Source organism: Danio rerio, chromosome 1 (assembly GCF_049306965.1).
Source record: "Danio rerio strain Tuebingen ecotype United States chromosome 1, GRCz12tu, whole genome shotgun sequence".
Classification (NCBI taxonomy): Eukaryota; Metazoa; Chordata; class Actinopteri; order Cypriniformes; family Danionidae; genus Danio; species Danio rerio.
In genome coordinates, this window is record NC_133176.1 from 36,168,619 (window position 1) to 36,195,322 (window position 26,704).

General features: G+C 33.4%; 1 protein-coding gene across 4 annotated transcripts in view; it reads left to right on the forward strand.

Annotated features, from left to right (window-relative positions):
• Positions 1-26,704, forward strand: part of nlgn4xa (neuroligin 4 X-linked a) — a 172,787-nt gene that overhangs the window by 115,026 nt on the left and 31,057 nt on the right. For all 4 annotated transcript variants that reach the window (XM_021475240.2, XM_068219896.1, XM_009292174.4 and 1 more), the window contains 1 exon segment: positions 19,234-19,419. In XM_021475240.2, coding sequence (XP_021330915.1) covers positions 19,234-19,419 — 186 coding nt within the window.

Below are 26,704 nucleotides of genomic sequence, written 5' to 3' on the forward strand. Positions count from 1 at the left end.
TTTAAAATGGGGTGTACTCAATTATGCTGATCACTGTATTTGAGGAATATACAGCAAATTCCAAATACAAGTATACTCTAAATTGATGGAAATTAAATAGGCACAGTCATAAATAACTGGCCATAAACATATGCATCTTATATCAAATTTATCGTCACCTTGTAACTATATAGTTCTATCTGCGTTCTGAATGATATTGAGATATTGAGCTTGAAAAGTTTTTGCGTTCCATAGCAAACAGTATGTGTGTAACATTTGTTTTTTAAATAAAGTCTTAAAAATCTAAACAACTTATAAAAAACATCCCATAAAGTAAATAAGTTGTCATTTAATAAGAATATGTCAATAACTCAATTTTGACAAAAAAAATAAATAAAATGTCGGATAGAACCTTATCATTCTAAGGTGACAATATTATAAGCTAATAATAAAGCTATTCTAGAAAGTATGATCTTGTTTTACACAATCTTGCAGAATATATGCCAGCTCATCCAATTTTAAGAAGCTCTGAAATTCACTGTACTTTGTTCATGTTTTGACGGAAACATACAAATCATAAGTAGGTTGAACAATTAGTAAGAAAAGACAAGTAGGACAATCACTGGTTTTCCATGTAATGAAAGCCTGTTTCCACCATATAGGATGTGAATGGTACAATATGTAAGTAAATAACTAGTTTGTTAGTACATTGTAAAAATATCCAGGGTTCCACACAATTATCCCAACACAAACTGATTATTCATTTATTCATTCCTTCATTCATTCATTTATTCATGTTTTGTCTTCCTTTATTAATCAGGGGTCACCACAGCGAAATGAACTGTCCAAATTAATTAAGTTAACTTAGTTATTTTTACAAATTTAAATGGATTGAACATACAACAATAAGAAAATTGAGTGAATACTGTAAGTACGGTAGACAAATAAGCAATGTAAATGTACATTTCATCACCTTGGAATTCTAAGGTTCTATCTGCGTTCTGAATGATTTTGAGATATTGAGCTTCATAGTTTTTCCATTCCATAGCAAACAGTATGTTTGTAACATTTTTTATTTTATTTTTTTTTTAAATAAAAGTCTTAAAATGTAAACAACTTATATAAAAAAAAGAATAAAAAAAAAACATACCATAATGTAAATAATTGATTTAAAAAGTCTTCCTAAAAAGTGTGATGCCAAGTCAGACTTTGGAGAAATTATCTCACAAAATCACTGTTATGGTTGTGGTATAAACATGCAATTTTATTTTTCTTCTATGTAGATCTCTACTTTGCATAATACAAAAATAACCTTTTCATACAGAAGACTGCAGCCGTGGTGCTAGAGAAACAGACAGTTTCAAACAGCACAATTCTCACTAAATAAAGAACAGATGGTGCTTTCACCACACATCAGACAGACTCTCTGATAATCACACATGCTCATTTTAATCACTGTGCTTCTGCATTTCATTCAGTAGGTGTTCTACAACACTACATTGCTTTGCTTGTTGCTCTAGTTAACTGAAATCTCGATAAAACATGATAGTTTTGCTAATATTTACATGGGGAAGGTATTACCAGACTTGCATAAATGCAGCCTATACAGTAAGTTATGTTTTGCTGACAAACATGGCTTGAGATTTCATCTCTGATGGTCACAGTAAACTACCAATGTTGTTGGTTCACGAGTGTTGTGGCTGTATCAGGGACGATGGGGCAGCGTTTTTTATGAGATGTAAATTGTATGTAACAGTTTGTTATTTTTATTTGGCATGTAATTCTTTATTAAACAAGCTATATGAACGATATTACTGCCCATATTTCCCCTAAAATAAATTAAATTTAAATGTAGCACATTCGACTCACAGCTAGAAGGTTGCTGGATCAAGCTTCGGCTGAGTCAGTTGACGTGTCTGTGTGGAGTTTGCATGTTCTCCCTGTGTGGGTTCCCTCCAGGCGCTCCCGTTTCCCCCACAAGTTTAAAGACATGCAGTACAGGTGAATTGGGTTGGCTAAACTGGCCGTAGTGTATGTGTGTGAATGAGAGTGTATGAATGTTTCCCAGAGATGGGTATCCGCTGTGTAAAACATATGCTGGATAAGTTGGTGGTTCATTTAGCTGTGAGCACCCCTGATTAGTAAAGGGACTAAGCTGAAAATTAAATAAAATAAAATAAAATAAAATAAAATAAAATAAAATAAAATAAAATAAAATAAAATAAAATAAAATAAAATAAAATAAAATAAAATAAAAATATATACATTTTGTGAGTCCTAAGTTATGTAAATCATGGAGTCTGACATCTTGTAAGCATACAGGATTTAGGCTAATGGCACAGTTCTACATTAGGTCTAAAGTGACTGACCGAACCCGTTGTTTATTCAGAGCCAGTGGCATGAGCCATTTAAGGAATTTGTTTCTATACACATTTACCAAATATTTTGTCAGATAGCAGTTTACATAATCTCAAAAGGAGGAAAGAATAAAAAAGTGAATGGTTAGATAGGATTGTCAGAATCTTGTTTTAACTTTGTCATTTAGAGTGTGAACAGTAACCCAGCTGTCATTGTATAATCAAAGTGCTAAGGCAGTACATGCAGATTTTACTACATACGCAATTTGAAAGATTTCCAAGGCTTGAAATAGCAGCTTATGTGAAATAAACATACCGAGGTCCAAGTCGAAAAAACAAAAGTGTTATTATTAATTTTTTTTTTTTTATAAAAATCTTGTATTATGTTATCTGAAGCATCTTTCTATTAATATATGCGTGTGAAACAATCAGCTGCTGCTGTAGACAGGCATGACTTGATCTGCTTTGTTTACTTGTTAAGGTTGAAATAGACATATAAAGAAACTCAGCTGCAATGTCAAGCAAACACTATAAGGCATGTCTTTATCAAACAAATTATCAAACAGGTTTTCTGTGAAGGCAAAGTGCTTACTTTTGTTTACTTGACGCTCTGCATAATCTACATGAGTTGTTTATGTACACCTGGGATGAAACATAAATGCATGATGAACAAAGTTATTCATATTTGCATATTTAAGAAAGAAGACATATGGATCTTACTTGATGTCCGTGTTTTTAATAGTATTATTATTATCATTTAAGATACAGAGAAAAAAAAAAACTTTAATTGCAACACTTGTAATAGCAATTTGCATTTGACCTCATGCAGAAAATTTCCAAAAAAAAAATAAAATTATTTTGGTAGTTTTGAATCATTGGATATAAAGACATAGTCATGTAATTGTATGTCTTTATTTAAAAATGCATTTTGAAGTCTTTACTGCTTCTTTTTTGTGCAATCACGCTAAATTGTAACTTTAAATAAGTGTGTGTGTGCTCAAAATTGCCTTTAAACCATAGTTGAGTGCATTTCTTGTAAAAGCTCATGATACTGAATTGTAATTTAATTTGAGACACACACTATTTGCATTGTTTTTAATTGCCTGAATGCTACCTGCTTAACATTTATCTTACAGTATATGCAAAACAGAACACATATAGTTTCAATCATATCTCTGTTTGGCTTCTCTCAATTGTTTATGCGTGGACCTCAGAAAGAGGAAGTGTACAGGACTCTGTCATCCAGAAGGGCAGGAGTTATGGTTACGTAATATAATCATTTTGCAAATGACAGATCTAGACTAAATGAGTGTTCTCTGACTCATAACACATGCACAGCTGAAAGAAACAAACACACAGCACTCTGTTACCACTTCAGGCTTTTTAGATGGAGTGTTTCAGTGGAAAATTAATTGAAATGATATCCACTATAATGAAATATAAAGCCAACATGTGAGAAAAAATATGTTCTCAGTGGTACACCAATGATAAGCATCCATTCTATATTCTCTTCTGACATGGATTTTCAGTGTCGACAACTTCACCAGTGACTCATGACAATGTGAATAGAACATTTTGTTGTTATTTATTTATTTATTTATTTAGTTAGTTAGTTAGTTAGTTAGTTAGTTAGATAGTTTGTTAGTTGGTTAGTTAGTGGTGAGTTGCAATTGCTAATCATGGCATGCGTTTACATCACTTATTTGCTCTTTAAAAAATATGACACCTTGATTTATAATGTTTAATTTTGATATGAACTTTTCAATCCAAACTTTTTAAGTAAAGTTTATTCATAAACAAATTTTAGGAGGATCACATGCTTATGATTGTCCATGGCTGATCCCACATTATCTAACACATGATTCACCAATCAGACAATTTGTAAATCACTATAAATAACCAGAGTTTTTTACTTCAGGAAATTTGCCTTATAGAATTCCCCCCTTCCATTCTTACTCCTCCCTCCTTTTTTCTAGATTGGGTGACACGGTTAGCACTGTTGCCTCATAGCAAGAATGTCACTTACAAAAAGCCCTTACATGGACCAGTAGACATTTCTATGCAGAGTTAACATGTTCTCCCCTTAACTTACATTCGTGACACCCCTTCGACCCCCACCCTCTCCCATACTCTCCAGTTTTGGGTGCGACACCTTTTTATCTTCGGGTAGCATGCCCGATCTGTTACCCCGATCTGTTTAGGGACCACGCGATTCACAAATTAAGCACTGGATATAAGTAATTTGACCATATCAAATCGGCACTATAGCCGACCTCTTAGTAAGCAGTATAGCTATTCCTATGTATGTCATTAGCCATTAACAAGTAAGGGGAGTTCATCAAGATCTACCTGAGCTCAAACTCCACGCTTACCCTTTTAATGTAAGGGACCCCATGCAGGGCTTGGTGATCTTATAAGCTCAGGGCTCTTGGGACAACATGCCAAACAAGCTTTAGTATTGATTATCAGCTAAAGGCTGATTTATACTTCTACATCAAGCGCACGCATATGCTACGACGCAGCCTACACGTTGACGCATAGCCCTACGCCGTGGCCTTCAACGTTGCTGATGCGCACCTCTCAAAAAATGTAACTCCACGTTACAATGATGTGTAGCAAAAGCTCTGTGATTGGTCAGCTTGGTAACGCTGACGAGTCTCTGCAGGACCGAGAACCGCGCGAGCCCGATGGAGTGATTGTTTACAATTGTGGAGTCACGTGAAAGTTTTGTTTTGTGTTTACCTCATGGTTAAAGTTGTTGCACGTCCGCTTGCTCCTGCCTCAAAATGAGTGAGTTTGAACCACTTGTATATTAAGGAATCATTCAGAAAAATACAAAACGCCAGTGAAGAAACTCGACACAGAAGAACATAAACTCCTCACTGCCAACTAGCGTTTCGGAAGTGTTACTGCAGAACAACAGAAAAAGAACGCAGAAGTATAAATGCACAGCTACGCGCGTTGCATGCGCCGTGGGTCACGTCGATCACTTGATGCAGAAGTATAAACCAGGCTTAAGTGTGAACTCCTGAAATAAAGATATGTCATAGTAAAACACTTTTTACCATATTGACTAAGGGTGTGTACAGATTTCAGTACACATGCCAGAAGTAGCCCGACCATCAACTTGCAACAGATATTCAATAAAAAAAAAAAGTATATAATCATATGCAACAATCAGGTTTACCCCAGCACACAGTGTTATTTTGGATGTTTGGTGGTAATTTTTGATGGTCAAACAATCAATCAATAAATTAATCAACCGACCAGCCAACCAGCCCTCTCAAAAAAGTCAAAAAGCCACTTCCTTGATTTGCATAATACAAATATGTCTTATGAAAAAGAATGAAACGAGTTTAATTCTGTTAAATGATTCTATTCTAGTTGTTTGATACTGAATAATTATACTATTAATAATTAATTAGATGATAACTTGTTGATTTAATGAGATTTAAGCTCTACATATGAACGATTCTGTCTCTGGTGAGTTACTTTGTGCCTCCATCACAGTGGGTGGTGGTAACCACTTATAAGTTGGTTCGTGTACCCACCAAAAAAAAAAAAAAAAAAAAAAAAAAAAAAAAACTGTATAAGAACTTGTCACTGTGCATGCTTAGCTTAAGAGACAGAACTTTTACATTTCTGTGTTGTGGTGTTCCACATATACAAGATATGGACAACTTATATCTTAGAGGAAAAATGTACTTGGAGATCCCTTCATGTTGACAATTTATTTTTTGTACTGTTCTCTTTAAACAAGCTACTGAAGCATGAACACTGGTGCATACGTTTGAACAAAACTGATGTAGTGATCAAATGAAAAGATGGACATTTGAAGCTATAGATAGAAGCTCCCCTAAACTGCGGTTATGACACTGTTTCTTTAAGAGGGGTGCTAGAGTAAGTAAGCTTGGCATAATTAGTGAGTATGCAGTGTTTTTTATTGACTAATATTGCAACTGTGTTGACAACTGACTGTAGCGGTTTTAAATATTTTGTAATTGGTATTTTAAAAATTACCATTGTTTTCTTTTGTGTTACTTTTTTATATCTTTAAAATGTTATTTAAACATACTCTTTTTATAATTTGTATGTTTATTTGTCTTATGTTCCATGATGGTTTTATGTGTGTTTATTTTCCTCACCCTCCTCTCTCCGCTTCTCAATCCACTCTTGGGTTGTTTATTGGTTCAGTTAACTGTCCATCGTCGTTATGGTGCTAGTTCCACCAATCCCCGGATGAGCTGTGAGGATTTAAAGATCTGACAGATCAGTGTGTGATGTGCGCTCTGCCTCAGTGTACCTTTGTACTACACTTATTTGTGTTTTTGGCATGCTTATTTTGTGATTTATTTCAGTTTTACTGTGGTAATTCAAGTTTACCTGTTAAATTTTGTTGGCTTTAAGTAACTGCTCTAATAGTTGTTGTGTGATTCTAAACTAAGCCTTAAGACAATTGTTTTAGTTTAGTTTAGCTTGTTTTTGTTAAATTAGTCGGAATGTTTTGCCATGTGTGTAATTCTGAGTTTTGTAGTTTAATTAATTTAGATTGGGTGTCATGTGCAATGAATATATAGCAGTTTATATTTAAATGTTACTTTTTTGTCTCACACCATGGCTTAACTTAACTGCCAAAATATACTTTGGGACATATTGTGAGGATGTGAGGCAATATAGCTATATTGGTAATTTGATGAAATCATAGCAAGCTGGCTGCAAGTTATGAACTTCAATGTTGCCAACTAAGACAAATCTAAATGAAGCAACAAAATAGATTGTAATAACCATACACTAACAAGACAGAAACTTGTTGATGTAAAAAGGATGAATCTTGTTGAGTTGAAGTGTTTTACTGACATGTTACTTTACTAGGAATTAATAGATAAACACAACATAAATATTATAATTCAATTAGCTGCAAAGAAGTTACACAGACCTATCAAAACCATGTTGAATTTACAAGTGTATATTGTGTTCATATAACACATTCACAGCAGTTCAAGTTTACTTAATTTGTTTAGATGTGCAATGCACTGTAAACCCTAATGTAGTCTTTACTTAATCAAGTAATGTTGAATAAACTTTACTTAAAATGTAGCATTTTGATCCTGTCAGTTAAAAATATGAGTTAATTTAACTTGTATACAATTAAAATGCATACACTTAAGATTTCAAGCATAATAAGCTCAAAATCACAATTAATTCTTTGAAAAAAAAATAGGTCATTTTTAATGTAGCCTTGACTGTAAAATTCTAATATGTGCAACCTTTTAGCAAGGTCTTTTTTAAATAAAAAAAAACAAGACTTAATTTATAATTATTCACCATAATGGGAATAAATGGCTACTTTTCTTTTAATTAAGTTAATTTTTTTCATAGTATATAATTAGACACAGAGACACACACTAAACTGAACATTTTAATTATAATCTACCAAACCGGCAAGTTAAATAAACTTAAATATGCATGTTTTGGGAGAAATTGCTTCTCAATTAAATTGAGGCAATGATTTTACTCAATTAATTTAATTCCATCAACTTATTAGGATTTTCAGTGTGGGTTCTAGAAATAAATCATGTTGATTCAACTTTTGTTTTTTGAGTGTTCTTTTTGGAGATCACTGAACATTAGTGCTGCCAGCTAAGACAAATATAATTGAAGTGACACAACAAATTCTAATAACTATACATGGACAAGACAAAAACCTGTCTATGTAACAAGGATGAATGTTGTTAAATTGAAGTGTATTGCTGACATTGAGTGAATAAGTATACATTCAATCAGACAAACATAACACAAACATTTTAATTCAATTAGCTGCAAGAAAAAGTTACACAGACATGCTAAAACCATGTTTAAATGACAAGTTTATGTTGTGTTCTTATAACACATTCAAAGCAGTTTAAGTTTACTTGATTTGTTTAGATGCATAATGGGTGCTACGATTAAGTCATGTTGATTCAACAAATCATTTTGGTAACACTTTATTTTGATGCAGTGTAAATTAATTCAACAAACAGACCATCAAAATAAAGTGTGAGTTTTTTTATTGATTTACCTATACAATTCTGTATCTTAAGGTTTGGTCGTAAAATTTCAATGCAATTATAATAGAGATTAAAAATAACCAAGGACCAATCTAGGGCACATCTTTGAAATCTACTGTATAAATGTTTGTCTTTGCTAAAGCAACTTATTTATTATATAACACTAAAATCACCACCGTGTAAAAACATTTTTTAGATTTTTTAGTAGTCTCACAGTTATTAACGTTTGCTAAAACTGTGTTATTTACAACTCTCTATTGTTAAGAACTGCTATACATGGCAGTTGTAGTGCTAAATGGTGCAGTGCTGATGGTTCAGGTTCTTTCTGGGTGCCAGAGTTTTGAAAACTATTACTTCTCCCAAAACACTTCCCCTGCAATAATTATCCCAGAGTAAATTTATATGAGCGGTGTATCATCTGAACTGGAGATTGAGGTCTAGTGCGAATGCAGTGATTGGAGTTGATGGACTGAGGTTAATTTCCCATCAGCCTTAATGGAGGTCATTATAACCGGTACCCATGCCTTAGAGATGCCATAGCAGACTTCATTACTGCTCTTCTGACGTCATTCTGAAACAAAGACATTGACCAATAATGTCTCAGATAAAAGTCTTAGCATTGTGTATGTGCAAGGGCTGACCTCATTTGAGCTAATCCAGAATGTTCCTCTCACATCTCCTTCCTGGAAAATTAACATTTCATCTGGAAGCCAAAGGGATTATCTTCCTGACAGTGAGCACAATTAGACACTATTACCATCAGCCTGTCAGAATGCTGGCTTTACTTTGCTTTATTCTCTCTTTTTTCTCCTCTCCTTTGCATATTTTGATTAAAACACATTAGTTAATGACTGCTGAATAGACGTTTTGAAGATAAAAGGAGGATTTGCCATTGAAGACAAGTTTTGATGATTGTGACTGTAATTATACACTTATAAAATTAGAGGCTGCCAACACAAAGAAATGAAATCAATATGCATTTTTTTTTTACAGTTATCCTCTTTGATTTAGCACATTGCTATACATAATAATAACTGAAATACTTTCAATATATTTTTTTAGAATATTAAATGATACAACATTTGTGTAAAAGTGAATCACAAAGTACACATAGCTACATATTTTAGTAATATGGTATTATTTTGCTACCAGTTTTTAAATCATGCTTCATTTCTCAATGTCATAAAAAAATAATAAAATCTAAAGAACAAAAGCAATAGCTGTGTTTTGATACTGTATGTGGCATGGAGGTATATATTTATTAAAAGAGAAAGAAATTACATACATACCCGATGGGAAATTTCAATGTTTTGTTCTCAAGTGCGACAGTCACATCATATAACGGAAAACAAATTTGATCTAATACAATCGCAAACACTAATGTAAAACTTTTCATTCGGCCTAGAGATTACTGTATACTCTTATCTTGCGTGCTGCTCTCCTCCACCTCTGAGGTTTATCTGTATAGTTTATGGTCGCCTACATCATCCATCCTCTTACAGGCCAGCATAAAGCGTACATAAAAGATTATGTGGCTGTGTTACATTAAATTCCTGGGGTTTAGTTTTGGCTGATTGCTTGAGCCAAAGCTGCTGTTGTTTATTTTTCACACAATAGTTTAATCCTTTGTTAACTTTGGTGTATTAAAGGAATCGTTTACCCCTCCCCACAAAAAGAAAAATATTTGCCCCAACCTGTAGCCTTATCATTTTCATTCTTTCACCAAACAATTTAGAATATACTAGTTGTTGTTGCTGTTATTTCTTTTTTTTTATTATTTTATTTATTTTATTTTTTTAAGTGACTGTTAAATGAATGGAGCTTTTGTGAAGATAATTTTTGTTGTTTTTATTTTAAGGAAAAAACAAGTGCAATACACTAGCAGTGGTTTAATGTTAGCGAACGTTCTACATTGTTGAGTCTACATTGTTGAGAGTGGCATTTAGATGAATATGTTAATGTGAACATTTTTTTGTAAAATAAACATGCCATTATAGTAGTGATAACACAGCAGTATTGAAAGCATTGCGTTATTTGTAAAAAAAAAAATAAATAAATAAAAATATTAATAAAATATATAATAAAAGTAAAATGTTTGACAGTTAATTCAGTCCCATTAATTTTTAAAACACTTTATACAGTGGATTGATTTAAATTTGGAACTATATTAGAATATGTTCCTATAGAACAACGTATAAGATCTAAAGGCCATAGCGGCTATTCTGACCATTCATGCAGTACAAAACTGTAAAGGATTTTTTTTACATTATATTTACATTCAAAACTGCCATTGAAATATTAGCTTTGAGTGTCCGTCATCATATTTCCTGAAGCCATTAACCTATATGTTTTGTTTTTGTAATTTAGATTTTAATTGCGTCCAAGTTACAAGATTGTCTCTAAATGTATGTATATTGCCAGGCAAGCAGGAAAGCACAGGCAAACAGGAGAGTTTTTTGAAATTTTGAAAGACAAAAGTTGTTTTTGCTATGAGAGAGTTATGTTTTTGTTAGCAAAAAGTTTCAAGGCTACATAGACATGCATATGCAAATGTACAGGAAAAAATAGCATACTCCAAAATCCATATGAAAATCCAAGTGGTCCATATTTTGAGCATTATGGCCATTTAAGGTTTAAATTAGATTATTATTTAGATTTAGATTTAGATTATTTTGTTTTTATTTTAACGATACAATAATTTTATATACAGAGCTTTATGAGAACAGTTATATGGGTTGTATTTTAAAAGTGCATTATGTTAAAGTGACACCCAGGGGTTGAACTAGGTATTGCAGTTTAAATTCAAAACACTTTTTCACCTTGCATGGTGTTAGGGCATGGTATTACAATGTATGCTGCTCAGCTAATGTTTGTGATTTTTTTTTTTTTTGGCTTAGTCCCTTTATTGATCCAGAAGGATGCCTTTCTGCAACTATCCATACACATCATTCACACTCATACGCTACAGACAGTTTAGTTTACTCAGCTCACCTATACCACATGTCTTTGGACTTGTGGGGGAAACCAGAGCACCCCGAAGAAACCCATGCGAACACGGGTAGAACATGAAAACTCAACACTGATCAACTGACCCAGCCGGAGCACGGACCAATGATCTTGCTGTGAGGTGATTGTACTGCTCGTTGCGCCACCGTGCTGTCCTGTAACCTTTGTAGTATTTGCTAATTAAAAAAAATAATAATAATTTGGATTTTTATAACTCTGAAACTGCATCTCATTTCATAGGCTGCTGCTTCTGAGGTCCCTTTTTCACCTGTTGCTTCACACATAAATGCACCCTTCAAGACTTGAAACAAGGTTCATTGTATACTAAGGCAACCTGGAGTGATGAAATATAATTGAGTAAACGGGCAGTGGGCAGGTTATGGAAATAAAAAAATAATTAAAAAAAAACAAAGACAGGCATTTGGCTTTAAATGCCCATTTTCAAAAGTAAATAGCTTACTTGTTTTTCAGATAAACAAGTATGCTCACTTAGCATATTTTCTTAAATACCTGCAAGCACCTTATGGTATTTTTATGCTTCAGAAGAGTCAAAAACTTACAAACGCACCTTTAACAAGGACATTAGGTTTCACATTTTAAAAACGTTAAAATGACTACCTCAGTGGTGTTCACATGTTCTGTAATAAACCTGGAAAAAATATGTCATTGACTTTAATTAAAGTTATACTTTCACTTGCAATTAGGTCTAAAATTTATATTTATTTTCTTTATTTGAATTCACTGGCTCTGTTTCTCATGACACATGAGTAAAAGAAAAAAAAAAAAAAATATATATATATATATATATATATATATATATATATATATATATATATATATATATATATATATATATATATATATATATATATATATATATATATATATATATAATAAATCTTTCATATTTACATACAAGACTTGGTAATTACTCAGTCAGTCAGTTAGCCAAGGAGTAGGTCAATCTATCAAGAAATGAACAAATACTACATACAATTAAAGTTAATGGAAATGGTAAATGCTAACAAACAGTGTTTTAAAATCATACTTTGAGTTCCGCAAAAGAAAATCGAATAGGTTTGAAGTGACATAAGAATGAGCAAATGATTCAGTTTTCTTTGAACTTTCTCTTCAACTTTTGCTGTCTATATAATAAATTTCTTTTCCTTCCTGGGAGACGTCTAAGACGTTTATTATTATGATAATCATATTTAACCGCCGTTATCAAGTAAACTACCCTGTCATGTTTTTAAGGTCTCTGTTTACTTTACTGCTCCCCCTGAAGTCATAACTGTCATTTCAGGCTGCTTTGGGGATTGTTGCTGGTATATAATTGAGCTGCTCTCACCGCTGTGGAGACATCAATGCGAGCGCCCTTTCCTTCCATACATCCTGCTGAGGTGTGTTAGGGATACAGTTGGAAGTGTTTTAGCGACAGCATCAAGCTGTGCTCCTGGCAAGATCTTTTTGTCACTGTCGCTCAGCGTTCTGATCTCGCCATAGTATGTGGAGCAGTGACCTACATTTCTGCGTGCAGCTCTCGCTGGCTTCACCATTTAATACAGCAACGGATTAGTGAGGGTCTTACTTTGAACAACATACCGGGAACTGCATCAATCCTTGTTGAATGTTTCGGAGTGTCTATCCCGAACACTAATACAAAACGGTCCGGAACATGTGGCCAAGCATTAATGTAATACTTCACTCTGTAAAGGGAAAGAGAAAGTAATATGTCACTTTAAGCTCCAGAAGAATCAGGAGCAGGTGTACGGATTTAATACATACTATATTAATATATAAATATTCCTTTGGGTTTATCTAATCCAAAAGGAGGATTTCACAGTAATGCCACAGAAGAGTAATTTTGGGTTTCATAAAGAAAGTTATTCCTCAGGAAAAAGCTATCAAAATAACCCATTTTTTAACAATGAAAAGTTACTTCATTGGAATCTTTAGTGTCAAAAAGCAATGTTTATTTATGATGAATGCAAAAAATAAAAAAATGAAATAAATAAATAAATAATAATAAATATATAAATTGAATAATTTAATAATAATAAATAAATTTAATAATTATAATGAATAGGCGAGGCAGTGGCGCTGTACGTAGTGCTGTCGCCTCACAGCAAGAAGGTCTCTGGGTTGCTGGTTTGAACCTCGGCTCAGTTGGCGTTTCTGTGTGGAGTTTGCATGTTCTCTCTCCATGTTCGTGTGGGTTTCCTCCTGGTGCTCTGGTTTCTCCCACAGCCCAAAGACATGCTGTATAGGTGAATACTATATACTAAATTAGCTGTAGTATTGTGAATGCAAGAGTGTATGTGTGTTTCCCAGTGACTGATTGCAGCTGAAAGGGCATCCGCTGCATAAAACATATGCTGAATAAGTTGGCGGTTCATTCCACTGTGGCGACCCCAGTTTAATAAAGGGACTAAGCCGAAGAGAAAATGAATGAATGAATGTTTTTTTTTTTTTTTTTTTTTTGATGATGTTATTATTACACCTATTTTTGCAATGATTTTCTATGCACTTACAAATTAGAAGCCTTTAACTTTCTTGTAATGAGCTGGGGTTCATTTTTTTACATTTTAGCAAGATTGATTGAATGGAAAGTTATTTTTAGACTAGGTAAAATGATGTGATTTGCAAAGGTTAGTTCACGCCTTTAGTACATTGATCTTTCAAATATTCACATAATATGTAGTTTAAATATACTTTTCTTCATCTGTTCTGTAGAGTGCTTCAATTTTATATTAACTGTCAGACATAGATGTGGTTTTGAAGAAGACCTAGTGGACTGTTGCGGAACCAACCTCACAACTAGGGTACAGTAGACATCATAGCGGAGAATGTGCAATAAACATCAAGTGCAGCAGTCCGTTTTGTTGGCACTCCCCTCCTGAGTCTGAATGAGCACTGCACTATACTGTCGGTGCATTGATAATTATTTTGTGGATTCCTCACAATATCTTCCAGTACTTTCTAGCAGGACATTTCTGTGAAGACTTACAGTAACATGCATTCTCAGAATTCCTTTGATTTCTTTGAGTCATGATGACACTCAGTATGTGCCCATGGCCTTGGGTTATCCAGTTGAGCTACTGCACAGATAGTGTTTGGGGCTTTGTAATCCCGCTCCCACAGCAAGCCATTTCTGTGTAGGCATGACCAACTGGATCTGTCCCTCTATCAAAAAGCCGCAGTGGATAGTCCTTCTTCCCCTGCTTCTCATCCTATTTGTCCAGAGCTGTCTGGGTCCAGCCCCTAAGCGGGACTATGAGGAAAATGTCTTTGCCAGAGACCATGATTCGAAATCCAAGACCGGGCAAAGGAACAGAACTGAAACCCCTGAGGCTTTTCTGGGTCTTGCTAATGGACTTAAGACAGTCAGCTAATTTGTCAACCTGTTTGTGAATTTGTACACATTGACAAGCTTGTTACAAGAGGTTGGCACGCATAACCTAAGCCGATCTGAGCAATTGGGGTTCATTTAAAAGTCTTTGAGGAAATATCTGTTGCTTCATGTTGTCACTTTGATATAGTGTCTCTTCAAATAAGAAGTGATTTTGTCAAACAAAGCCTACAGGCAAATCATCATTTAATAAGAAGGGACTGCTTTCTGTTAGCAGTCTGAAAGTAATACTTTATTTTGATGTTCCCCTTTAGACATTCTGCTTACTTTTCAAGTATGCATTAGCTAGCTAGTGGCGATTGCAGTGTTTGGTAGACTGTCTTGCCTAATGTATGATATTTAATGTTCCCCCAACAGATATTCTTCTGAATATCCAGCATTTTCCAAATTTCCAGAAGTTTTCTTTTAAACTGTAACCAACCAGTGAAATGTTGAAATGAAGTGTTCATCTATTGAGTCCAAAAAAAGGTGTAAAACTCGAACAACAAATAATTTAACAGATTATGATAAACCCAAACGCTTTTTTTTTCTGCAGGAATTTGACAGATGTATAAAACAACTGTTTTGCACATCTTTATTATATACTGTAACATATGTTGCCTTAACCACAAATGCTCATTAACTGGTATCTGCAATTTGATAGAAAACAAATATTGCATTTAGCTGCATTAAACATTTTTTTTTTTTTGTAAATTCTGCTTCTATGGATTATGCATTTTAAAGAATAAGTAAAAACAAACCTGGACAGAGACGTGAGAATTTTGTGTGAGAAAACAAAAACAGCAGATTCTTAGTAAATAATAAACTATTCATACTCAGTATATTTTAATTAACAGTCATACATACAGTAGACATGACTGCATCTCATGATTTATGGCTGTTTTCAGTTTATTTGTGCCATCAAATTGCATCATAGGACATTTATTTTTGTTTTTCTATTGAAAACGGTTATTGTTTGTAACAATGTATTGCATCAGAAATGATAGAATACTACGCACATTCACACACACACAAAATATATATATATATATATATATATATATATATATATATATATATATATATATATATATATATATATATATATATGATTTTGTACTGTAATTTACCAACCCAAAAACTGCAAAGCTTCAAATTGCAAAATTATCAAGAAAATTCAATTTGTCAAATGATTAAATGTGCTGTATGTAAGTTTTTGAATCTTCTATATAGCATAAAAATACAATAATATGTTTGCAGATATTTAAGAAAGATGAACCTTCTTGTTTAACTGAAAAACAATTCTGAAGTCAGTTATTCAACTTTGAAAATGTGTTTTCCGTGCTGGAACAATGTCTTTGTTTTGTTTATTTTAAGACACCCAATGCCACTTTAGCCAATTATATTTCAGCACCTAAGGCTGTCTTGGTAAAAAATCACATATTTCATTCACTTATTAAGAAAGGCTTTCAAAGTTTGTGTCTGTAACTGAAATTTGACCTCCGGTGGACAGTAGCAGAATCTGAAATGAGACGCAGATTCAGAGTTCCACTTGAAGTTATTAATTAGCAAAAAATATAAGCATTACGAGCGTTTACAATAGTTGTGCAGGTTATATTGTATCCCCCTGTCCTAACAACACACTACATGACGAGATTTGCAGTGAGAAGCAATTTTACTGCACCAGTCGAAACATGACAGCAATTGAAATACAGCCATTAAGAAGCACAGAATATGCACTCGCTCATGAAATGGTAAGGTTTATAATCTAATTATTAAACCTCTTTAAATTATTAAAAGTAGATGCTGAATAACTAATATGTTTGGTTTGCACTATGTTCACAGTATACTTTATTTTCAAGATCTGAGGTGAACTATCTGCTGCTGCTTTTAGTAGTATGGCAATACATGTAATGTAAAATGGCATTCAAAGTCACATTATTGGCATTTAGCACTGAATAATGCACATGAGTTGTACCTGCGGTGATCATGTCATCAAGTTTACTGTTGTTCAGCTGCAAGAAATAGAAGCCGTTTCTAATATATCAATTTGAGGTGTTGGTTAGAAAAGGCTACATTTACACTTCACTATTACACTGCACATTACACTTGATGGTCAATTCCAATTTTGTGACTCTATCTGACTTTTTTGATGATCGGCTTACATCATCTTTTTAAAAGTGACTCGTATCCGATTGTCTGCATTTACAATGCACACAGCAAAGGTGAAATGACCAGGGGAAAAAAGAGCAGGCGCTGACTGACAGCTGATGATAAAAGAGCACCCTTTTCTTTGTTCTTTCCTGTATTTAATCTGTTTGGAGGCTTTAATTTAGTTTTTTAAATTCTTTTTGACAAGTTGTTTTACCATAGTTTATGACAGAAAAGTTCTCATTTGCCTATCTTGTTATAATCTAGGCCTTTTTTAACCAATAGGCATCTTAATGTCCATGGTGTGATTACAGCAGGTGATGTATGCAACAGTTTTAAATTAGTTTATTGTGCTTTTCTCTCTCTCTCTCTCTCTCTCTCTCTCTCTCTCTCTCTCTCTCTCTCTCTCTCTCTCTCTCTCTCTCTCTCTCTCTCTCTCTCTTTCATTAATATGCTTAAATACTTGTGGTACATGACAATATAAAAGCTTTTTTAGTACTTGTGTAAGAGATTGAAGGTTTGCGACTCTGCTGAAGTCTGTATTGAAATAAAAGCATCAGACTTGATGTCATTCGGTATGGTTTTTAATAATGCGCGTCCATTGACAGGTGAAAATCCGATCTACTTGCTTTTACTGCAGACATAAGGGCACAGACCCAACTCATATCGAATATATTTTCACATATGAAAAAAGGTCTGAATCTGATTTGAGTAAATCAGTATCTATGTTATTTTTTTCTGCTTACACATACATGGGCCATATCTGATCTGTGCTACTTGGGAGAAAATTATTGGAATTAGGCAACTTGAACCATGCAGTGTAAATGCGGCCAGAAAGTCATTTTAACATAGAAAATATTCTTTTTATAACGTGCTGTCTGTTTATATAAAACATGATTTAAATCAGTATTATTGGTCCTTAATCTGGCAACCGGCGCTTGCGTTTGTTTTGATCCAGGAATGCAATACCTAGTTCAGCCACTAGGTGTGGTTACCTTTGCCACCATCAAAGCAGCGATTTTTTTTTTTCAATAACTTTGCACAGCAGAACTCAAATGAAGAATCTATGTGAACAAGTTTTCCATTGTTACAGCAAAAGAAAAATGAAAAATACATAATCATATATAATATAATGCAGCTGTCTGAAATGAGTTTATACCACATATGTTATTGTTATATCTTGTCTTATTAAAATACCTGTGGTATGGTTTTAATCTGATATCTGAAAATAGAAGATGAAGGAGTATTTATAGTTATTTTAAACTGAATAAAATTGATGAATACAATGGTTTGTAGAGCATGCATTTAACATGTTTCAGTCTAAGTAGAACTTATTGTGCCCCATCATTTCAAATGCAATGTTAGGAAAGGGGAAAAAGTAACTTTGCAATTACATCAACTTATTTTACTAACCCCTACTACAAAAAAGTGGTAGGTTGTTGAGGTTGTGTAAAAATTTGTTTTTGTAAATATTGAACACAGTGGTTGGATTCACCCATAATTGTAGTTAAATCATCCCAACATTTTTTAATGCATTGCATAGTTACCTTCTTATAGTCAACAGCATCTCTAAAGTGGAACATCAAATAAAGTGTAACCTGATTTTGATTAGAAAGTAGCTTTTATCCACACTGAGACCCACAGATGCTGTCAAGTCATCATTTTCGTGTCATTTGCGTGACTTATCATTAACCCAGTGGAAATATGGGCACCTTCACATTCAACTTTCAATGAGTAGCTAAATTGCATCAATTAACATGGAAGTAACCTCAGCCTTTTTCCATAAAGACGGTCGAATAACCCTATTAGAGTCTAAAATGCAACCTTGAATATCCTCTGTGCTTGAACAGCATGTCTCTTGCACCCAAAGTGATGCCTTTTTGATTTTTCTTCACAATGATGACTTCAGTGAAAGGGTAGTGGGACAGAGCGGGTCCAGAGGTAAATAATGAGAGAGTTTGAGGGCAGCCATTAGTGCCCTTAGTATGAAGTAACCGTGGCATGCTATTAAGGGCCTCTTTTTAGAATTCTGTGCTCAGCCTATTAAGATGTCAAGTGTGTTGATTCTTTTGTGTTCGTGTGCTTGTGAGTGGGAGGGAAGGTGTGTCAAGCAAAAGACAATTAGAGTGAAAACAAGTTTTAATAAAATGGCTCACAGATGCCTGAAAATTAAAAGGATTATAAAAAAGCGAGGGAGTTTCAACAATAAATGCAAATAAGCTTTTAATTACTTAAAAGTAACCATTTGAAAAGCTTTTTTTTCTGTCTTGTAAAATAGCATCTTTTGTGTTTGTTATGTCACTAGGGTTCCTGAGTACAGGTGACCAGGCAGCCAAAGGGAATTATGGGCTGTTGGACCAGATCCAAGCACTGCGGTGGATCAAAGAGAATATCCAGGCTTTCAAAGGCGACCCGAAAAGGGTGACTATATTTGGATCAGGAGCTGGGGCGTCCTGTGTTAGCTTGCTGACCCTATCACACTATTCAGAAGGTAAAAAGCATTTCATATTAGACTGATAACTTAAACATATTACAGGGTTATCAAACCATTTTTGGGAGCTCATTTCTAATGGAAAATAAGTGAAATTGGGAATCGGGAAATATCATGAGGAAAGAAGTCACATTGTGACATATATGATGATGCAAGTGTGAAATCTAAAAGTGGTATTGTGACATTTGTCATTTGTACAGTGGCTTGGATAGCTTAACGTGCTGCAATTTAAGAAAACACATGCAATTGCAAAAAAAATAAATGTCAGCAAATTGAGAAAAGATCTTCATCAGTTTGATGGCACACGGGCTGCAAATCGTCACAACACAAAAACATTTTAAGGTGTGGTTAAAAAATGTGCAGCATTATTACACAACGCAAACAATTAATAAAATATGCTGCATTTTCTTACAGCGCAAACATTTTTCTCATTACACAACGGAAATGTATCAAGGAGACCCTAAAACATGATGGACACGACTTTTTAGGTTTTGGTTATTTAAGCTAATTAAGCTAACAAACAAAAAACTAACTTTTCAAAGATCATATACATCTCCACTGAGCAATAGGCTGTTTCTTAATTCCATAAATGCAGACAATAAAATTGCGCTCTCATGAAGTTCTTGCCAAGTTATCTCAGAATAACGAACTTGGGAAACTGTGAAATGTATATATAACATTCACACAAACCTTAAAAATATACTCTGCACAATACAAATAATACAGATTTTAATACGAAGTTCAGCAAATAGACGACCCTAAATAAATTAAAAGTGCATATTGAGAAACAGCCATAGTCACGACAAAGCAGTGTCCGTCACATATTAGTGTCTCCTTGAAACATTTTTATTATGTTTGAGTAAAATGCAGCGCGTTTTCTTAAATAGTTTGCATTGAGAGAAAATGGAGCAAGTTTCATTAATTTGTTGGCGTTGTGGGCGTGCAGCACGTTTATTTAATGTGTATGTGTTATAAGGATTTGCAGCATGTGTGCTGTCAAATGGATAAAAACATTTTCTCAATTTGTTTTTTTTTTTTTTTTTTTTTTGTAATTGCATGTGTTTTCCTAAATTGTACCACGTTAAGCTCTATCTGCCACTTTACATTTGCCTGTACATTGATGTCTACTTTATGTTGATGTACACCGTACATCAAGTCAGGAAGTACAAAGTTAGTTAATGATAAATAAAACTAGTAAACATTTGAAAATAATAATAATAATAATACAATTACCCCTGCCATTATATTCCAAAATAGATTCAGTTCAACTTAACATTGATCCATTTATAAGACATGTACAATAAATGTTTTTATAATTAATAAGAATAATAAAATACTAAAAAAGCATGGTAAAATACACAGGGAACCCAGTCAGCTGTTATATATTATATTATATTATATTATATTATATTATATTATATTATATTATATTATATTATATTATATTATATTATATTATATTATATTATTTTATATTATATTATATTATATTATATTATATTATATTATATTATATTATATTATATTATATTATATTATATTATATTATTAAAAGTGCCATATAAATCACTGATATCTAAATAAATGGTTTGTGGCTTAGGCAAAAGCAACGTTCTCCAGAAAACATGTGCATGTCCATTTACAACACATTTGGCCCTGTAATGATACGCTCTGTTTTTACCATATATGGAAAGGTCATGGATATTTATGAGCTCTGCTCTGATGCTCTTGTGACTCATGTCAGTTGCTGATGTTTACACAGAGTGATGTACACTGAAATACACACATGCAACATAACACTGCACACAATACACACCGGGTAGATGACTTGTCAAAGGACAACCATTTCAAATGAAGTGTTTGAAAAAGTCACTATAGCCAGAAGCGAATGACCTCTGTGAGCAACCTAGTTTGCTAAAGAGTGATGTGTTGTGGATTAAATGTACTGATAGATTGTATTTTGTGGGTTTAAGATCAGTATATGAAAACATGGCCAGGAATCGTTCTTAATTTACAAATTAGCACATTCTTATACTATTATCACCCTGTCAGAATGATGAGACCAAAACTTTTGATGAAGTTTTATGCCATATAAATTACACAACTCATGAATGGGCATAAAACCCTTATTCAATATTTTGAATAGTGTTTGTTGTTGCACTACAGATTTCACAATATACATGCTAAACTTACAACAGATAAAGTTAAATAGACCATGGGCCCTATACGGGTGCAATAAGGCACAAGACTTTGCCCTGACTTGTTTCTTTTTTCAGACCAGAGCATCTTTAATTTTCGCGTTTTCCATCACATTGTTTACATGGCAACTCCATTTGTGCGACTTTGTGGACTACAAAAGAGGTTTTGAGGAACTAAAACAGACAGCTGATAGCTGGTCTAAAGTACAGTGCAGTGTGGGTTACACATTGCTTGGATTATGCAGGATGTACAGCAATACGCCAATATTTTTTTACAAATGAAAAAAAAAAAAAAAAAACTAACTAAATAAAATAGATTGTTAAAATAGAGCCCCATATGTCTTTTCAGGGGTGCATTGAAAAAACCTATTATCCATATTTACTATTACATATTTAGCATTCTAACTGCAGTGGTGAGATGAGATGCTATATGCTCTAAATGTGTTGCATTTCCATAGTCTCATCTTGCCTACAGTATTTTCAAAATAAAAGTTTTACATAAAAAAGAAATATAATGAGCTGTTATAAACTTAGAACATAAGGAAACCATCATTAATATAACACAAGGAAACGTTGTGGCTAATCAAATGCCTCTGGGGGCTTGCATATTAATTATCTCAAGTTAGTGTCTGTGTTATGCTCTGATTTGCATTTATTTTTTTTTATCTGTAGTCTTTTGTTTAAACAAGATTTTCAAGGACTTGGTAATGTGGTGATGTGATTTTCATATAACACATTATTTTTCTATGCCTAGATAGATATAGTTTTCTATTACATGCAGTGTTTATGTGTATTTACAGTGGTAATAGCTAAAGGGATCAGTCATGCCACAATAAAGACAGTATAACTGCAAAACCCAAGGTTTTTTAAACATACTTATTTGTTTGTTTTTCCTGTATTTATTCATTTATTTCATATTAACACTGGCATATTTTAAAGCTGAGACTTTCTAAAATGAAAACAGCTCTGTCTTGTCTGAGCACTGTCAATGTCCTCTACGCTCTGCAATTTATTGTTCTCATCGTGAGAAAATGGACCTGCATTCATTCTCTTTTTCCCACTCTCTGGTTTGACTTTATTTGTACTCTGAACGACTATGTTTTCAGGAAGGCTGCATTACAGTGTTACACTACTGTGCCTCATTACTCAAACAGTGTTATTGCAGACCCTAAAAAAAAAAAAACAGCCATATAAGAACTAAAGACTATTTAACAACTTTTTTTTTGTTTTGTTTTTGTTAAAAATTTAAGAGTTCAGATGCAAAGACCTCTGAACCATTTGAAATATTATTTGCAGGCTTCTGTATGTTGAGTAAATCCACTTTTAGGGCAAAATATAGGTTCTTTACATTGCCTTTAAAGTGAAATAACTCCACAAAAATACTCATTGTAGAAGAATATGTCAGATGGCACTTAGAGGTTTTTGCATCTGAACTCTTTAATTGTGTAGTATTGTGTTTATCGATAATACTGACAAATCAGTTCTGCCTAGCTGAGACATTAAGCTGTTTTACAAATGACTAAGCATTTGTTTTCCAACCTGGTCCATTTTCTCTGCTAATTCTATTAATTTAGGCAACAGCATCTTCAATTTGAAAACACTAATAACGCCAAGACAAATAGTCACCTTGGAATTATGGAAGGTTCTATCTGCGTTCAGAATGATTTTGAGATAATGAGCTTTAAAGTGTTTGCATTCCATAGCAAACAGAATATGTGTAACATTTGTTTGTTTTTTTGTTGTTTTTTTGTTTTTTTATTTATAAATAAAAAAAAAACATTACATAATGTAAATAAGTTGTCATTTAATAGGAATATGTGAAAATCTCAATTTTGACAAAAAAAATGTGAGATAGAACCTTATAATTCTAAGGTGACTAAATGTTTGTCACTTAACTAAAATACAACTCATAGGAGCATTTACTAAACTGGTGCCAAGAGAAATATGTGCATTTCATAAACATAAAAATGGATTTGTGCATTAATAGGTAAATTAGGTTAGCAGATCATGAACAATCAGTTAATTGAACCCTAGGAACACTTGCAATGTTAAAAATTGATTGTAATAGGAAATTCTGTAATAGTAGGTTTTGCTTCACATCTAACATGTCATAAATTAAAATTAATACATTAAAACAATGCTGCCCAAATTAGCCATAATTGATATCCAAACAAGTAATTGCTAAATGCTTTTAATTAATGAGTACTAGAAGGAAATCAGCAAGGCACTAAATTATTGTCCTGCACTGATAAAAAGCCTCACATACTGTATGTACAATTTATGTATGTATTTATTATAAATATGGGAGGATGAAGTAATTAACAATGAAAAAGTGACTAACAATGAAAAACACTTGAAAAACAATACATGGAAAGGAAAAACACTTCAAACACACAGATTAGTTAATAATTAATATTATTTAATTTTAATGCTAAATATCGGTAATGATAATCAACATGTACTTTACAGTACACAACATTAAGAAAGAACAATGAATATGGTAACAAAATGAGTGTTGCTTTAAATTAGTAAATTACATTAACTAAGTACTTTAACTATTGGAACTTTATTCTAAAGCTGTTGTCTTGCTCCCTCTTTCTTTGAGGTAGATTTCAGCTTCCATAGATTACATCTAATTTTCGTTTACAAATACACAATTCCATCTCTTATGTGTGCTGATACACTGAGCGATATTTAAGAACCAAAAGTCCTTGGTTCCGCTGTGTGCCTGACTGCATGTAATTTTCATTGCAACAACAGACCCTACAAGGCATTCATCTAGAACTCAATTGTCCCACTATAAAAATAGATTTTACATTCAAGCTCCAGCCTGGCTAGATAGAAGACAAAATCTAGTAATGGATCAAATGACCTCTGGCTACAGTTACTCTAACTCTAACACAACCCCAAATAAGGAAGTGCCACATTTGATCAAAATAACGGGACGAGAGGTACAGTTCCCTAAAAGGTCGGTCGTGATTTATGAATGAATTACATAATGTAAACTGTAAAATAAGCAGAAAGGCATTTAAATGGACCTTTTTTCTCCCTCCTGTTTCGAGCCCTTTGGATTCAGAAATGTCTCAGTCACTCGAAAATGTGTAATGGTCTGCCATTAGAAAATGCCCAGAGCTTTTTTTTGTATAATGCATTTCATTCTGTTCATATGTAGCACATGTATATGTGAAAGAGTTGACTGCATTTTTGAGGCTCTGGGCTGTTATTTAATATATGAAGTCAAGATCCGAACTTAATATACTTTTATTTTACATTTTAACTTAATCACCAATTGGACAAAAATACAAACCTTTGGCTCAAAGTAATACTTCAGTACATTAAACAATACAGTCCCATTCCATATGCATACTACACACTTTTCATCCATCAGTGCATTATAGTTGTGGCTAGAAAAAAATAAAAAAAAAAATACATAGGATCCCACACACCATCTATCATGCATTTTCAGCTATTTAACAAATTGCTGATATTTAAACCAGGTCATTTTAAAATTAAAAAAGCCAGTTTGTTACAAATAAGTAAATATAAATACATTTATGTTTGAAACTAATTAATCAGACAAGTAAACATAAAAAATCACATGGTTTTTTGTTGTTGTTCTGATCTAGAGAAAGCGTCATTATAAAAATAATGCTATTATTTTCTATTTTTATTCTCATTATATTGTTCAGATCCTGTATGCACAGCTCAGTATGTCTGCCAAACCCATCATTCATTTGGACTTTCTTTAACATTGTTTAAAACATATTATGATCAATCTGTCTTAGCCGTATGTGATGGGTCTGCTAAGCCCCATTGTCTGGGCATTTATATAGACTTTTTTATGTCAAATACATTAAAAGCCCTTGTCTGCAGTGCCTCCTCCCAACATATTTAAATTTCCCCCAATATTTTGATATTTTAAACTTGAATGAAAGGTTATTTTTTACTCCATGTCAGTGCATCAGAAGCTTTAGTTTAGACTAGTGAGATCCGTGCCCTGAGGTATTGCTATTTTCTAGGACACAATCTGTGTCAACGTGTTATGGCCACGCCTGACTGAGCTGACAAAGGTGCAGCATCAAGGCATATGCATATTAGCTGCCATCTATGTTAGGCAATGGCTTATATTACGTACCTATACAACAATATGCAGGGACAAAAAGACCTCAAACCTCAAAGAAAAAATTCTTATTATACAAAGTCCAACCAAAATCATCAATGGGACATTGGCCACCATTTTACAGACAATTTTTACAATACAATTGCCAGTTCTGTATTTGAGTTGCAAGTTAAAAATATATTCATACATTTCAGTTATATGCAGAGGTGACTACAGCACCGTACAATGTGTCAATTGAACTATCCTGGACAACCAAGTGTCTGAATCTGTCAGAGTCTCATTTCTAAAGCCTTCGTAAAATTGAACGTATGCCAGAATAAATTAATTCATATGGTGTATAAAACTGTTTCAAGCTAATATTTAAGTTAATATTTAAGTGCTCATTCTCCTGTCAAGATACGACCTTTGCATTGGAAGTGGCATACACAATTGTATGCCCATTTTTTACATATGCCACATTTATAAATGAGAGCCTTTCTCTGTTAATTTGTTCTGCGCTATCTATACTCTTTGATAAAATCTTTACAGCTTATTGTACCAAAATAAGTTCCACCCATTTTGTTAGCCGCACTGACTCCTTGAGTTGTTTTTATTTATTATTACAACAAATTAATGAATTAATTCATTTTCTTTTCGGGCCTAATTAGGGGTTGGCACACCGGAAGGAACTGCCAACTTATCCAGCACATGTTTTACACAGCGTTTTAGTACCCTTTCAGCCACAACCCATCACTGGGAAACACCCCTACACACCCATTTCACACATACACTATGGACAATTAATCTTATTTAATTCACGGGAACACCCGGAGGAAACCCACATGAACATGGGGAGAACATGCAAACTCCACACAGAAATGCTAACTGACCCAACTGGGCCTCGAACCAGCGACCTTCTTGCTGTGAGGCCATCATTCTACCCACTGCACCACCATGATGCCTTGTTACTTCCATAAATCAAATGAAA